At 41.1% G+C, this 17,437-nt stretch overlaps 2 protein-coding genes across 4 annotated transcripts in view; both read right to left on the reverse strand.

The window, feature by feature from the left end:
* Positions 1 to 17,437, reverse strand: part of LOC310743925 (uncharacterized protein) — a 797,205-nt gene that overhangs the window by 695,319 nt on the left and 84,449 nt on the right. The gene's annotated exons all lie outside the window — the stretch shown is intronic.
* LOC310743980 (uncharacterized protein) overlaps positions 1 to 17,437 on the reverse strand; it is a 107,156-nt gene that overhangs the window by 56,206 nt on the left and 33,513 nt on the right. For both annotated transcript variants that reach the window (XR_014539294.1, XM_083574772.1), the window contains exons 2-3: positions 16,620 to 16,793; positions 8,428 to 8,530 (exon numbers count right to left, since the gene is read on the reverse strand). Coding sequence is in view for 1 of the 2 variants with exons in the window: in XM_083574772.1 (XP_083430898.1) it covers positions 8,428 to 8,530; positions 16,620 to 16,722 (206 nt within the window). In the remaining variant the exon portion in view is untranslated. The remainder of the gene's footprint in view (positions 1 to 8,427; positions 8,531 to 16,619; positions 16,794 to 17,437) is intronic.

Here is a 17,437-nt window from a genome sequence, read left to right on the forward strand (position 1 = left end):
GTATAAGAATTGGAGAAAAAGAATATAAATTAAAGGCTTACGCCGATGATTTGGTATTGTCTTTAGAGGACCCAATAGAAAGTGCCAGTAATGCCCTGGAGTTATTAGAGGAATTCGGTAAATTGTCTGGGTTTAAGTTAAATAAAATAAAAACTAAGATCTTAACAAAAAATTTGGCCGAAGATGTAAAAAACCAGCTAGAACTAAAAACAGGTATTAAAGTGGTGAAAAAGGTAAAATACCTGGGAATATGGATCTCCCCGAAAAATATAAATTTAGTGGAGGATAACTACACTAAGGTCTGGAGAGAAATTAAGAAAGACTTAGATACTTGGAATAGGTTAAAATTGTCCTGGACAGGAAGGATGGCCGCGATTAAGATGAGCATTCTTCCGAGACTACTGTTTTTATTCCAGAATATCCCGGTAATTAGAGGTACGGCATGTTTTAAGAATTGGCAAAGAACTTTAGCTAAATTTATATGGCAAGGGAAAAGGGCAAGAATTAAATTCAAACTCCTCACGGATCTAAGAGAAAGAGGGGGTTTTGCAGTTCCGAACTTAAAACTTTATTATGAGGCCGCTTGTCTTTGTTGGATAAAAGAATGGGCCATTTTAAAAAACACGGATTTGTTGGATCTAGAGGGATTTGACATTAGATTCGGCTGGCATGCTTATTTGTGGCATGATAAAGGAAAGATCCATAGAGGCTTCTCTAATCATATCATTAGAGGCTCGTTATTAGAAGTTTGGAACAGGAACAAAAAGCTGATTGAAAGAGACACCCCTTGGTGGCTTTCACCAATTGATATCTTAACAATAAAAAAGTTAAATCTGGAATGTGAAAGATGGACATACGAAGATCTCCTAGTTAAATCAGAAAGAGGGTGGAAAATTAGACCGTACGAAGAGCTAAAGGATAAATTAACTGGATGGATACAATTTCACCAAATTAATGCGTTATGGTACGATCATAAAAAAATAGGAATGAGTGAAAAAAAGTCCAGGTACCAGGTGGAAATCTTAGAAAGTAATACTAAACTTTTATCCAAAATGTATAACCAACTGTTAGACTGGGATACTAAAGATGAAGAGGTGAAAGGAGTCATGGTCAAATGGGCCAGAGACCTTGGATATAATCTGGAGTTTGACAGATGGGTAAAACTTTGGAAGAAAGGTATGAAGTTCACAGCATGTGCTGCTCTCCGAGAAAACATGGAGAAAATGATGTATCGTTGGTACATCACCCCGGCAAAACTGGGGAAGATGTATAAGACCGGAGACAGCACATGCTGGAAATGTAAAACTAAAGAGGGTAATTTCTTTCACATGTGGTGGACCTGTGACGAAGTGAAAAGATTTTGGGGACAAATTTACGATGAATTAAAAAGAATACTGAAATACACCTTCCCCAAAAAACCTGAAGCGTTCCTTTTAGGTATGATCGGAGAGGAGATCAAAAATGAAGACCAAACATTCTTTCAATATGCAATGGTGGCCGCCAGGATTTTGTTAGCGCAAAACTGGAAAACTTCCAATATCCCCACCATTAGAGAATGGCAAATGAAATTATATGAGTATATAGAATTAGCTAGAATGTCACAAAAAATTAGGCATCAAAAAATCGTTAAGTTTACGAACGACTGGAATAAATTTCTAAGTTACATTGAAATCAATTTAGGTATTACCAAAATCACAGTGGGCGGAATCTAAAACCTGCGATGTAAAGAGCTGATATAATACAATCTGCAGATAAGCGATGAGTTTATTTTGCCTAAACCGAGATGGAAGGAAGCCAATTAAGTGATGTTATGTTGGTTTGTCTGTTTTATGTTTATAGGCATTGTTTGTTGTTGTTGTTTGTTTGTTTGTTTGCTTTTTTTTCTTTTCAGTCTTTTTTCTTTTCTGTATTTTTTGATGTCGTTTCCAAAATATCAATAAAAAGATTAGTAAAAAAAAAAAAAAAAAAAAAAAAAGTAAAGTCTACCCTTGTGGAGAACCACTGCACCCACCTTTCTGAAATTTCGCAAGCTTCATCCCATCAGAATGGTTGGCTTTGCAGAAATTACAAAGCTTAACAGACAGACACATATCTACTGAGAAATATTCCAGGCAAATTGTTGGCCCCTGAACATGAAAAAGAAGTGAGCATCGCAAGCCTGCATCCTTATACTCTCATTGCCCAGTGGCAAGATTAGCTCATCTCACTGCTTGTGCTCCTTCTGGTTTTGCTAATAAAGTCCAGAAATATGAAAGTGGGGACTTTTAAAGTTTCCTGCAGGAAAGCCTTTGGCTGGACCTGCCTAATACATATTTTTAAAGTTTTTTATTAATGTAAAATCAAAAGTATACTCTGGGGAAGCTCCTTTGCTTGCAAAAATCACCCACAGGAAAGAAAGGCTATATAGTCATTCTTAGGTTCCCCATTGTAATCACTGGGGTGTGTATGAGAGAGAGAGAGACCTTCAGATTTAACAGATCAGATCAAAACACACACAACAAATTGTATTGGACATTGAGCAGATCCAAAGTACATCTGACTGCTTCCAAACGCTACGGATACAAGGTGAATGTTGTAGTCATTGCACACCCCTTTTTTTTTGCAAAGATTCAAATCTTCAGGTGTTCTATTCACTTGTAAAAGCAACACACAAACAGGGAGAGTGGATATGAGTGTCCTATTCTGTTGTGCCTATTACTTTCCATGAGTTGGAGTGTGAACTTCTGAAGAGGAGAGCCTTCACAAGCACAGGAGGTTTCCCATCTCAGGAGATCCAAAGTCATTGCACGGTGTCCTTATTCTACTAGGTGGGTTGGGGTCAGATGAAGCCTTGGCTTGCAAGTTCACACTCAAATTTGAGGGACTGATTTCAGAGCTTAGCATACCTCTCCCTCCTCGATATGTTGCTTTTATGCATGAGTAAAATGCCTGAAGAGCGTGTATGTACTTCACTGATATATAATTACTTTTGAATGAGAATTCATTGTATTAATTTACAGTATGCATGTACGTATCGAGCAACAGAAAGCTGACTTCTGTATCCTTTTCCTGAATAGTTTTCCAACATTAGCTGTTTTATGATTAGTGTGTTCGTATTCCCATAGCTCACCGGTTGACCATTATTGTAGAGAAAAAGCTTTGTGATCAAGTGACAAAGTTGTATATTTAATGCCTGAAACATGTAAAAATTTTGCTGGTAAGCATAGAGTGCAAATTAAGCGAGTCCCAGTCTGTAAATAAGACCCTTTGATTATACAGACATTAACATATGAAATTAATATCTTTGAAGAAGTTACACAGCTTGAGGCAAAAACTCAGGGTGGTTAACAAAGCCCCTCGTGTACACTATCCAGTGATAAGCCTTGTGTCATCAAATATTTTTATTTCATACAAGATGCCCACGTTGTAAAAAGCAGTTATAACCATAAGCTCCAGCTATGATCACTATAAAGAAAATCAATATTAAATAAAAGCATTAAATAATGCAGCATTTATCTTTTTGCTCATGTCGCTCGTTTATTGATATTTTTTTTAACATAACCGCCTCCTTCCAACATGCACAATAGCTGCAACCCAACCTTACGGACAATAAACATGTCCAGGAAAGAAAACTCAGCAGATATTTAAGCCTTTTGGTGAATGATGATCCATTGGTTTTTCACCTTAACAAAAACACCCAACTGCAAAAAAATATAAAAGGGCTTTTTATTCTTCCCCAAGAAAAGGAAGATGACAGGGAAAACAGATGGAAGCAGATCACAGATACACCTGCATGTGCAGCCACAGGGTTATGGGCACATCCAGGCACTCATAAGGATTTGTGCAATGACACATCATGTGCAATGACCCTAATTTTGATACTATGAATATAAAAGTCCCTCGTTTTTTGTTAAAAAAAGGAATAACCCTCGTATTAAAGGCATGTGCTATGCAAGGATTTATTTATTTTTTTGTCAACCTTGAAATGATGGCATCCAAGTTAGACTACCTAGTTTGTAAAGAATCATGTCCATTCCATGTTTTTGAAGGTATTTTCATTCTGTTCACTTTTTTCTGAGTTGAACCTGAGTACAGCTCCATGGTTGATAGGTGTCCTATTGCTGATCCTGAGCAGGCAGCAGACTGTGTCGATAGGATGCCTGCAGTTACTGAGGTCAGACTACAGAAACCCACATGTTTTAGATCATGGGTGCAGAATGAGTTGAGCCGTAAGGTGCAGAAGGGCCACACTACTCTGTGTTGTGAGGGACTGTGGACTGCAGATTTATAAAGAATTGAACATCAACCTTGGGCTATTTGCATCTCTAAATTCTACCATGTGAAATACAGAACTGAGATTATGAGAGCCACCAGTTGCTGTCAGCATATCATACTATTTTAGGAAAAAATCCTAACAGAATTGAAGAGCACTTCGGGTTGTGATGGACAGCTCTGTGAAAATCTTATCAGACTTTCTCAACCTTGGGTCCCCAGATATTGTTGAACTACAACTCCCATCATCCCTAGCTAGCAAGGCCAGAGCTCAGGGATGATGGGAGTTGTAGTCCAACAACATCTGGGGACCCAAGGTTGAGAAACACTGCATGTGAAGCTGAAGGAAAAAAGCAAATTCTGCACTGGGGGGTGAAAATAAAACTGCCAGTACTGTGATGCATACAAATATGTGATATAGCCAGTGCTATTTTTCTAGAAAAAGAGGTGTCGGAACTTACTATGAACGCCTTCCTTGTTCTCTTAGAATGGCAATGGTGCCCACCTGAGAGGTGCCGGAACTTAGCAGTAGACCACTTCTGCACATGCGCAGGTTGCAGAAACCTCAGGATCCGACTGAACCTCCAGAACAGATCCCGTCCACAACCGGAGGTACCATTGTATTCCTGACCACTGTAATGTGGAGGGGCCTAATCCATGTTTTGTGTTTGTGTGTTCTAGTTCACCAGGGTCAAGAGCAGTTCCAGTCCAGCTCTGGAGAGCAGGTCAAAATGGAACTGAGAACATAGATTTCTGGTGGCTTTTCTCCATGCCCAATATTTGCTTCAGTTTATAAATAAAATATTTCGGTCACCATCCTTTGTGCCAAGAGTACATCTTACAATTGTGATGAGAGACTTCTGGACACTGGCTGAGGACTATTTCACAGACAAAAACCTCTGGATGCCTGCTGATGGTGTAAGTGTGTGAGTGTTGTTACTTCACCTTCCTGCTATGTTTAAAACTGAAAAGAGAAAACTAGACCTACTATGGCTGCTCTCCCAACCGTCCCTCATCTGTTGCTCATGATTCCCATACAACTGTGGGAGTAAATGAATGACTGGAATTTTTCTTCTGTGCTATGGAGATAGACCACAGAATTAAAAAGTGTGCACTTTTTCTGCACTAAGCTGGAGAACAAGTGTTTGATAGGTTTACCAGCTGCAGGAGGTGATTATGTTTATCAGTGCAAAGGAGGCACTGACAAAGCATTTTTCTCCAAAGAAAAATATTGATTTTGAGGTTATAAGTTCCACCAGGCCAGGCAGAAGCTGGAGGAATGCATGGATGAGTTTCATGCACATTTGAGAAGCCTAGCTGCTTCCCGTGAATTCAAATATTGACAGCGAGACACAAGCTCAGATATTTCAAGATGCCCCAGGAACATAATTTTTAGGGATTCAAATTTGCTCCTCCCTAAACTGCTGCACACTGCTTGCACTTACGTAATGGCAGAGGTACACACTCAACAAATGGATGCCCGCCCAGCAAAAATTATTAGTAAGCTTCTGATGGGGAAACTCTGGCTTCAGCCCTGCCTCTCCCCGACAATATCCTCATTGAGCAGACAAAAGAAGTATTTGTTGTAAATGTGTCAAGCTGTGGCAGATCACAAAGATCACCATCTCAGAAATTTATCAGGCCATCTCACTACAGGAATCCAAAAGCACAGAAGGCTATTAATGCAATTGATGCTGATCGTCACTCTGCAAATAACACTGGATCATTTTCAGAATGAGCTGATCTTTTGGTCACTGATGACCTCAGTGGTCCATATGTTTGTACTCTATCCCCAGTGCAAGGCACAAACCAGCCACAATGTTTCAGCCTGACATAAAATTCTCATTTATGGGTATCATATTGAGACTCTCATCCTTTGTGACAATCACATATCTTACAACCACAGAGCACTAAATAAATCAGGTCAGTTTGGCTTAGATAGCTGTTGTCCCACACCTCAGCTGCCTACCCACCATACATTTAAAGCACATGACTTCCCTCAGGAACTGTAGTTTGTTAAGGGTGCTGGGAAATGTAGCTGTGTGAGGGGTAAACTAGAGTTCTCATTATTCTTTGGGGGAAGTCATATGCTTTAGATATATTGTGCACGTAGCCTTAAAGTCAAAAATAGGGTTGCCGTATTTCAAGAAGAAAAAAATAAAAAGCCTGGACATTCTGCCAATTTCCTGAAATTCCCCCAGACGCTAATTCCATCATTGGAATATCCAGACATATGGCAACCCTAGCCAGAATGAATTTCCTGGACACCTATTTGACAACCCTACATGAGACTTTAGTAGTCACTTCTTAGATTTTTAAAGGGAAGGTACAAAAATGTAAAGGAACACATAAGAAGCAAATATGGACCAAAAAAAGCCCTCTGAAAATTTATAGTGCAATCTTTGTCACCAAACAGGAGCACAACAAACACTGCAACTATTATTATTCCAAACTAAGGGCAAAAAAATACAACAAAAAAGTCCTCATGTCAATGAAAGATGGTCTGATAAGGTTCCTAACACAAACACAAAGCCTGTTTTATGTAGATCAGATTTGCAGCTAATTTATATTTCATGCTGTTTAACAGGTGACATCTAATGAGAATTATTCACTTCTCTTTTTTTACTGTACCTTATCAGGGGCTGCTAATAACAAGCCTTCCTGTTTTGCATGCAAGTTGCATCTTTTCATGAAATTTTCAGCAGCCTATGACTTACTAAATAAAGCTGTCACTCAATCCTCATTTCCCCTCTGAGTGCAAGGAATCAAAATGGACACTGAATTAATACTCGGTATTGTCTTTGTTTCATGAGGCCTCCACAAGAGCTTTGTTCTGTCACCTTTAATGCACTCTCCTGGAAGGACTTGCAATCTGATTTCCTATCAGATGCACAAAGAGCTGAATATTACAAAGCTGATGCTGGGCTCAATCTAATTTATGTCTTTGAAATCTCTTGCAGGTGTGGGAAGCAGTTAGTTGGGAGTCTTTAATGGAGATTTCCACATGCTCTTTTTTCCCCTCCCGTAGAGGAACTTGAATTAGCACACATTTATCTTATTTCTTGAAATTAAAACATAATAAGTAAAGAAGAGATTACGCTGCATTCATTTAGTACTGGAACTATTAGGGCTCCCTTCTCCCAGTAGTCAAATACGGGAAGCAAAAGGCAAACAGTTCAATCATGAGCACATTTACTCAGAAGGAAAGTCTCACTAGGTTTAATGGAAATCACTACGTGTTAAGTGGGTGTACTGTTTTCAGGCACATTGAATTAACGATGTACAGACGTCCCCACACTTACATGGAATTCTTGTATGCACACAGCGCTGGGAAATAAATAATTCAACTCAAAGTCGCAAATGGTGGGAGAGAGCTGGAGAGTCCTCGTGGCTCATGAGTAGACCCTCCATGGAGTCCAAAGAGTGCGTCAATGAGGGCAGAGGAAGCCCCAAAGAGACCAGAGATGCAGTGGGGCTTTGTTTACGCTGCTCAGCCTCTCCGCCTAACAGCTGAAGTGCAGGGAAGCGCAGCAGCAATAGCCAATTTTCCACATGTCTTCCAGCCTCCTGCCAGCTCCAGAGTGTCAAGTTCTAGCTATGGATATTTTAGGATACAGTAGTTTTGGTGTGGATTGAAGAGAGAGCAGCGGAGAGGACGTTGAAAGGGTGCTTGGAGGATGCTCCGCACTTTACGCGATTTTACTTATGCTCACGGGCCTCACAACGTAGCCTCCACGTAAGTGAGGGGGGTCGCTTGTGCTGTCCCTAACAGCCCAGCCTCTAGACTCCTCGGTCTTACCTTGGCCTAGGAAAATACTGTGCTAAGGAGCTGAACAGAACCTTGCTAATAAACCGTCGTCACCCAGATCTGCGAGTCCTGTTCAGGTTCTCACTTAGCTGCGAGTGTCAGCTTTGCTCCCAATATCTCTTCACTCACTTGACCTGACTGTACCACCCCAGCTTTCCCACGCTGGGCAAGAAGGTCTGAAGGGGGTTTCTATGTGTATTTGACTGAGCAGCCTCCTTGTAATTGGGTTCCCAATCATGAGGGGGCTTCAAAGCACATTCAGTTAAATATGCTCAACATGGGAAGGGCAGTGCTGGGTATGAGGCTGGTGTATGAGGTTGCTGAACTGTTTTCATTCTATGTGTGGTGGCTCCAACATGCACACCTACCTCTCCTTTCTGTAGGGCTGTCTCTGTGTCCATAAAGAGCTGCATGCAAGGTGCCTTCTTCCACTGAACTGAATTCGGAATTCTTTTTGTGCAGTAACTCCATCTGAACATGAGAACATAAATGGAACCATAGATCAGAATACCGATGCACAGGCTGAATGGCCAGAAGGATGCTCTCAGTCAGGCACACAACGTCTAGTGTGATTTGTGCACAACTGTAAAACGAAACTGGAAAATACTATATAATCCTCATTTGGAAAATAAATTGATATGCAAATTAGAGTAACCTGTCAGCTTTTTTTAGAGCTATTATTTTTGAAGAACAAAATTATAAATTTACAACTTGCATTGTCTGGGATATTGCTAATACTGGACGCTTTTTAGAAAGGTTTTCCTTTATTAAATCAGTAAAGTGAGATGGTAATAACATTTACTTCAAAACAACTTCAACAGTTCCATCTTATACATGCCTACCCAGAAGCAAACCCCAGTGACAGTACAGGACTACAGGCTAATATTGGCTTTCGTTATAAACCACAGAGTTTACTTCTCTTCTAATGCCAAAGAATGGTTGACAGCATCAAAGGGCAGACCCTCCAAGTGTCCCTATATACCAGGGATATCCGTGATTTAGAGAAGCTGTCCCAGTTTTTGTTTTGATCCTGGAATATCCCGCTTTTTCTTAGGATGTCCCTATTTCCATTGGAGAAATGATGGGGGGTATGGAGTTATCCAACCCCCAAGCCATCTGAAGACAATCCTGTATATGGAAGGGTTTTTTTATGTTTAATGTTTTATTATGGTTTTTATGTCTGTTGGAAGCTGCCCAGAGTGCTAGGGCAACCCAATAAGATGTGTGGGATATAAATAGTAAAATTATCATCATGGAATGGGACGTCCCTACTTTCATCGGATAGATGTTGGAGATTGTGAAAGGGCTGTTGAGTGTTGCCCTCACAGGGTAGCTTTCAGTGAAGTATAATACTGAGTCTTAACAGATAATTCCAAGAGTACTCCTAACTTGTGTTTATGCCAAAGGGAGGAGATACCCCAGATCTATGGAGCAACCACCAGATCTATCACTCTATTTCGCTGTAGCCACGACAGGAGGTGCAGCACAGCAGCTTTTTCCTCCCGCTGACTGCTAGAGTTGCACCATTTCTGTTTGCATGTCTGAGAAATGGAGAGAGGCTTTAGATATGCTGCATCCATGCCCACCTTATTTCTCTCCTGTTTTGCAGGCAGAATATCTAAGGCAATGGAACGTTCTACTGGCACACTGGGAAAATGCCCACAAAGTAACGAGCATTCTGCCATCAGCCCTAACACCACCTCCTAAAGCACCCTCAGCTGTAAGGTTGAGATTGCTGTGTGTTTGCGTGTGTGTCTTCTATAGTGCTGTACTTCCAAAGAAAGAAATTGAAGATGTTCACAAATTCACATATAGAAGGAAAATCCAAGCTGTCTTTCAGACCCATCTGAAAACTAAATTGGCAAGCTTTCTCCCTGACACTAGCCATGTTTAAGCGGCATGCAGCCAGAGACTGCATTTAACAATATAAAAATAATTCTCCATAGCTTACTGAGGTAGCACACACAAATATATATGAGTAATGCCCCAACGTTGCTAGTGAACAAGGCACTTAATAAAAGCCAAACAACTGTCACACATAGGTTAGAAGGTCATTTCTCACACATAAGATAAACTAGAAATCCATCGAAAGGATGGAATCACAGAGAGTGTTGTGAAGTTTACTGGAAAATAAAAAATGAGTTTCACATGTTCTTTTATTTCCCAAGGGCACTTTGCTAAATATGTCCATATATTGGCATGCATAGTTCAGAGGGGGTGAAAAAGTATTCTTGTTTTTTCTTAAGAAAAAGAAGATGAATCCGAGCATCTTGGGCACATGAAATATGCACCAGTTTCAGTCTTGTTGACTTGACCTTATAGTTTCAATTAAAATGCAGCAAGTGAGAGAAAGGAGGGATATTGGCACCATTTGGCAAATACAGAGCACCATGTTTGCTTCTGCAGCATTACCCACATACATCCCATGTTTGTTGATGTACAGTAAAAGTCAGTGGAAATGCATGAAACAGAAATGCCATCTGATTATATATATGTATATGACTTAAATACATATTGTTGCACGCCACTCCATTCTCCAAGTGGTGCAAGATTTTAGGGGTTCCAGGTGCACTTTACCAAGGGTTAGTGTTTCTTTCGGAAATGAAGTACAGTGAAGACCATGGTATCTAAGATTTATGGTTTATTTACACATATATAAAGCCTCACAAGGCAGGAGTTCGTGGCATTAACACTCCAAGAGGGTCTTGCTTCTCTCACAGTCAGGCTTTATCTGTTGAGGGAGGGGCCACGTTCATTTGCCATATCACACCAAGTTTCTTTCATCCTTTGTTGTCTTAATGGCTCATCACCCAGGCTATCACCTCAATACAGGAGGCTAGCCTGGCTCAATTGGCTTTTGACACTTGCTGATTCTAGGGGATTAGAAGTGTCTAGTACACAGCTTGATACACACGGGTCTGGCAGCCAGTTTTAACACCCCAAGCCTTGATTAAATTCTAACACTTACTGGTTCCAGGAATTTAGAAGTGTCCAGCACCCACAAACTCATAACACTATAATAAAATGCATTCCCCTCATCCTAAATTGCCCCCTGAAAGTTAATAACTAATTGATGGGTTCTGAAAAGTGTACTCTGTGATTTTAGAATGATTTACAAGGAAGGACATCCCGTCTGCCGTAATTTTAAGTCCTTCCCCCGCCTCTTCACAGTGGGCATTTTTGTGTGTAGTATTAGAAAAGAGACAGAACATATATTTCCTGATGCCTCCCTGCTCAGTGAACCAGTTTGGCCTATCTGTTTCAGTGTCCCAGTGTTTTTCTCCTTAAGTTCAGAGGCTTGGTGCTGTCTGGTGCAAGGTCCTATCTCCGGCTAAAAAGTGAAGCAGGTGTCAAAGCAAGAGTCAGATGCGGCAGTCAAAATGGGAGTAGGACAACTTTCTGGAGATATGAATTAGCTTAAACCAACCCACAAAGACTACCTCTCAAAGTAATGGCATAATACCAATGGGCTGGGCGATTTTGCTTCTGCTACCCACAATACTGACATCAATCTACAGTCTACCCTTGTTTTTCAACTTGAATTCCAGCCAAGGGTGAAAAAGAAAGCATTTGGCCATTTAAGGGAGTTGATTCAGAAGAAGTCAGCTGGCATATACTAGCACAAATTACTTTGGTTTGGGTTGGATGTTTCATTTTGGGAGCTTTGATTAAGTTGGCCTCTGCATTCTCCTCATAAGGGCATCTAAACAGGCTGTGCAAAAAAGGGAAGACATTGCCTGAGCATCCTCAGCTTGAGACCATTAGCTCAGACCTGGTACTGCAGAGTTTTACCTATGCCTGAAGGCCAAGAGAAAGCAAGGGGATGTAAGGTGGCTGCAAGCACATATCATCATTCAAAGCAGCCAAAGATAAGCATTCATAGGGATGCCACATTTCAAAGTTGTTGATTTGTAATTTTTTTAAAAAAAGAAACCCATTTTTATACCCCAAAACCAGAACATGTCAGAAATTTTCCTGACGTATGTCAAGCCTAAGCATTCACATCAACTTCAATGATTTTTCAGACTGGCTCCAGCTGTTGATGGCTAAGAGCTCATCCCATTGATGAGTTTTGGTCCAATCCAGGCCACCTCAGCAGGGTGTGTATTATGTTTTTTGTATATCTGCACATTGAAATATCAGGATAAGAGCTGCTTAACTCCTTAGGGAAAAAAAATAAGGTTCTCTTCAGCTGCAAAGTGCAAGATGCTGTTCAGCTGGGTTCAAGTCATTCAGAGATCTAACTTTGCTAGCAAAATATGAGGCAATCCATTTCACGTCTGAGCTGCTAGTGCTTTTTTCACGTAAGGGAGCCAGCTCGAGTTTCACTCTAGAGGGTGACAAAATTTTAATAAGCTGCCCTGGAACTTGGGAGTGTAGTAATAAGGGACATTTGTTATATTCTCTGGAGATGTCATGACTTGGCAAAAAGGGACATCCCTGTAGAATGAAGGACGGCTGGGAACCTTAAATTCCACAGCATATTTGGTCCTACTAAAATATAATGACTTTCAGCACCTTTAAGATCTGTGGCCTACATTTTTAAAGACCCCTTTGCCCGTTTCCCCAGAAAGTCAGCCATAAAACACAGGTGAGGTTTACCATGTTATATTTTCTGATCCTCAGAGAAAACAACCTTTCCTTTGCACATCTGTCTTTTGCTTACAGCTGTATAAACAAGGAGCCTGAAAGATGCAAATTTCACAGCTTTTGTTCCCTTGTACCACATACCTTTGAGATAATTGGCTATTTCTTTCATATATGCCAGCCACATTTCAATGCCTTATTGGAATCTACTTGTTTGAAATAATTACAAATCACCCACCCCCCTTTAGCTAGAAAAAAGGCTCTGTGTGTATGTGTTCCCTGTCATGATCTCCCTCTCTTCTTCTTTTGTGCAAATTAGGGCTTCATACTGATAAGTTGCTTTATGAAGGGTCTGTATGACATGTAATTTAGGTATGTGGTAGAAAGAGGCACTTGTTTCCTCCACCACACAAAAGGATTGATGAGCCAGTAAGTGTCTGAAGTTGGCCTTCAGTGGTATCCTCAGCACACTTTTATCTCCCTCCCAATCTTTCTATCCCAAGGGATTCTGAAGCATAACGAATAACCTGACACTGTTCCTTCCCTCTCTTTTTTGCTAAGATTCTGGGTAAGACTGAATACAATCTCACAAAATGACACTATGGGCATACTGGGGTGTATTACTTCTGAGTGTTTTAATCTAGTCTAGAGAATTAAAGGTAAAGGTACCCCTGCCCGTACGGGCCAGTCGTGTCCGACTCTAGGGTTGTGCGCTCATCTCACTCTAGAGGCCGGGAGCCAGCGCTGTCCGAAGACACTTCCGGGTCACGTGGCCAGCGTGACGAAGCTGCTCTGGCGAGCCAGCACCAGCGCAGCACACGGAAACGCCGTTTACCTTCCCGCTATAAAGCGGTACCTATTTATCTACTTGCACTTAAGGGTGCTTTCGAACTGCTAGATGGGCAGGAGCTGGGACCGAACGACGGGAGCGCACCCCGCCACGGGGATTCAAACCGCCGACCATACGATCAGCAAGTTCTAGGCACTGAGGTTTTACCCACAGCGCCACCCGCGTCCCCAGTCTAGAGAATTAACACCCCCCAAAAAATGCATTTTAAAAATTGATATTCCACTTGCCATTTCCCTCCATTCAATTTGCATACAGCGAATGTGTAATTACAAATTTGTCCCTTGTGAAAATGGTTGTGGAGGCTTCAGAAAAGCTTCTCTTTCACCTGCGCCCTCATTGCCAACTTTCCTCCCTCACCCTATTTGTGGGCTTAAGGCTGCCTTCTTACAGTGGTTATGTAGAGAAGCACCAACTCCATGTTTGAACAGTCTCTCATTTTTACATCTCCTCATGAGGTGATTTTAAAATGTGGTTCTACACCTCAGCTCAGTAAAACAAGACTGCACTTCTACTTAGAATTCTGTCCTATTGAACTCATTGGGGATACAGTGGTACCTCGGGTTACAAACACTTCAGGTTACAGATGCTTCAGGTTACAGACTCCGCTAACCCAGAAATAGTACCTTGGGTAAAGAACTTTGCTTCAGGATGAGAACAGAAATCGCGTGGCGGCGGTGCGGCAGCAGCGGGAGGCCCCATTAGCTAAAGTGGTACCTCAGGTTAAGAACAGTTTCAGGTTAAGAATGGACCTCCGGAACAAATTAAGTTCTTAACTAGGGTAACATTGTGCTTACAAGCAGATGGGTATGCAGGGGCAGACTTTGGTCTTTAAAATTTCAGCAGCACCCTGTTCAAGGCCAAAATATGAACCCACCTCTCGCCCTCCATTCTGCTTAATTCACTATGTCATAGTTGCGACACCATGCAGTGCTCCCTATACTCAGCACCCAGTGCGGCGGAACCAATCATACTGTCCTAAATCTGCCTCTGGTGTATGGCTTTGTTTTATAAATGCTGGGTGGTCATTAATATTGTGGTTATTCTCCCAGTATTTACTAGCTGCTTATTTAAATGGGGAAGTCAGAGGGAAATGAAATACAGAAATTCAGCATTCCGTTTTCCTTTAAATTGACCTCCCAGTTTACAATTCCCACTCCCAGTCGCAACTCGAGATAGCACTTCAAGCTTTTAATTAAGCAGACTGTAGTCCATGAAAGCTTATGCTGTAGTATATCTGTGAGTGTACCAATAATCCTTTGGCATCTGACACTTTCATTAAACTTCTGAGGATGGTTCCTAAAGACAATTACGGTCAGCCAATACAGCATTTTCTAAGCAACAAAATTATTTTAACATTTATTATCCTTCTAGTCATTGCTTTGAGACGGGAGAGATGGCAGGTCAGCCCAGGCAGGTAAGCATTTTTTAGAATTATCTAATTAACCTTACTATATGTGTTCCTTTCCCATTGTGGGAATATTGCTTTTTCTCTGGGTTCCCTCAGGAGCTGGGAATTTTAGATACCAACCTGTGTGTTTCTAAACTGCAAATGTCATTCAAAGTCACATACATATCCCTCGTGTATGGGTGCAGAAAGGATAATTTAAAAGAATATTAAGCTTATAAAATTTCATGGCAGTGGAAAGCAAATTAAAAAATGAAAATAATGGCTACTTCTACGACCTTCTTTATCCAGTCACTCTGTAGCTGATGTGACACTGATATTCAATATATGGCCAATATAAATAGTAAATTGAAAGTGTATCAGAGAGAAAATTGTAATCATATTTATGAAGTATATCTATGCAAAAATGCAGCAAAGGAAAACACGCTCCTAAGGATTTGAAAAGAGAAGCGTTTTGGAAGTTACCTTCATAGTTCATATAGTCAGATGAGATAAATAGAATTCTATAAGCTTATTTATTATTCTTGGCTTTTCATATGAAAGCATTCAAAGATATTGTGTGATCCATTAGGCTTAGGTTGCTTTTGTAATAAAATAATAATTTGTTCCAAAATTTAGCTATGGATTCATCCTTTACTGTACAGTTAAGCAAAGCAAAGCAAAGCAAAGCAAGGCAAAGCAGGATGCTATAGTTACAATTTATTTATTTTTTTGACATGTTAAGACTGCTTACCGTAACTCAGAAAGTGGTGGCGATTTCCCGGTGTGGTTTCCGGGGAATGAAGAAGGAGCGCTATCAGCCCTCGTGGTTGGCCAATGTCAGTATTGGTGCCGGACACCCGCAGGGACTGGAAGAATCGCCCGCCAAAATTTAACATTTGTCTGTGCCAATTAGGGCACTGTTGGGTGAGTAATGCTCTGGCAGTAGACCTGGCAGAGCCAGTCTTCCATGGGGCCTGCCTGCCAGGCATAAAAGCTGGCTGTGCCTCCAGCAGACAGCACAGCCAGGAGGGTGTTTATTTGTTTGTTACGTGTTAAAACTTGAAGACTAACAGCCTGTCCACAGCTAAAAAAGTTAAGGGCCTTAAGGGTCCACTGGGTCTGGCCAGTGCTGAGATGTGAGATTGTATGGAAACCAAGTTCACGGAGTTGCAAAGAGATTTCTTTTCTGGAAAAAAGTAACATGGAAATTAGCACTGAACTTCTGCTGGGTTCCACTAGACTTCCAGAAGTGGTGTTTATGTCATGTGAAAGATCACAGTGTGGAAATCAACAGGTAGGGAAACAGGAAGACTGAATAAAGTGCCTTCTGAATGGAGCCTGAATCTAAGTGAAATGGAAGTGCTGCTGGCAGTTCGTAACTCACATCAGTTTTTGACTGCAGAGCACATGCCATAAAACAGAGTTGAGGAACCTGTAGTTCTTCAGATGTTGCTGGACTGCTATTCCCATGATTCTTGACCCGTGGCGATGGTTAGCTGGGGCTGATGGAAGTTTCTCAGCCCTGTCCCTTATGAATAGCCTGGAGTATGACTTTGTACATATGATGGCTTGATACAAAAGAGCTCTTGGCTCCTGAGTCTTTAATAAGTTGTGTAGAAGAGTGGATTTTAGGAGGCGTTGTTGGCAGGGCGGGGTGGGTGGGTTGAGGTTAAGCAATCAAAAGGCTGATAAATTTATGAAATAAATAATTAAACAGTCATGCAAGCTACACTTACTGAAATTTCCCCTTCCGCACAAGGGGCTGGAGTCCTGAGCTCTTTTGAAGATAATCAATAGTGGAGGAAGAGATGGGGAAACACGCTCTGTATTACATCCCATTGCTTCGCCAATGCTGCATTCAGAGGTGTGTAGTTTTAGTGTCAGAAGAATGTGCTCATTTCCATCACTACCTGCGGCCAAAGGAATAACAAAGGAAGAAACTGTTTGGGATAGGAAAATGGAGAAAGAGGGTAACATTTGAGAGAAGGGAAATTTTTTTGCAGACACCCCAGTAGTTCAGGGGAACAGAAAAACGGGTGGGTGCACCTGATAAGCAGTGGGAAATAGAAGGGACCAGCCTTTAATAGAGGGTAACAAAGTTTTAATCTGGGAACTTTAGGCATATAAAACAAATATCGTACCTCAGTGGATTAATTTCTCCTAAAACAGTCGTAGAACTATCAAACTCATCCTTAAGCTATATTAGCAAGTCAAACCTCATTTATTTCAGTATGGTTTGTTCTGGTTCTCTACTGTAAGGCACCAAAGCTTGGCTGAGAGAAGGGGAAATATATTCCATGAAACACATCATTAGCGCTATAAAATGGCCACAGGCCTTCTAGCAGATTCTGTACCACCACAAAAAAAACAAAACATGGGGATGTGTGGCCTTGTACTAGGTCCCTCACCAATGTATTTTTTAGAATGTTAGCAAGCTCTTATATTGTCTGATTTCCTTCAGCCAAGTATGAAGTTTACTCTGAATACTGTAACAGAAGATTTACAACACAAGTGGCAGCAGCTGTGGCTCAAACAAATGGCAGAGGGGGAGAGT

This window comes from Podarcis filfolensis, assembly GCF_964270895.1.
Source record: "Podarcis filfolensis genome assembly, chromosome: 10".
In the NCBI taxonomy this organism is placed as follows: domain Eukaryota; kingdom Metazoa; phylum Chordata; class Lepidosauria; order Squamata; family Lacertidae; genus Podarcis; species Podarcis filfolensis.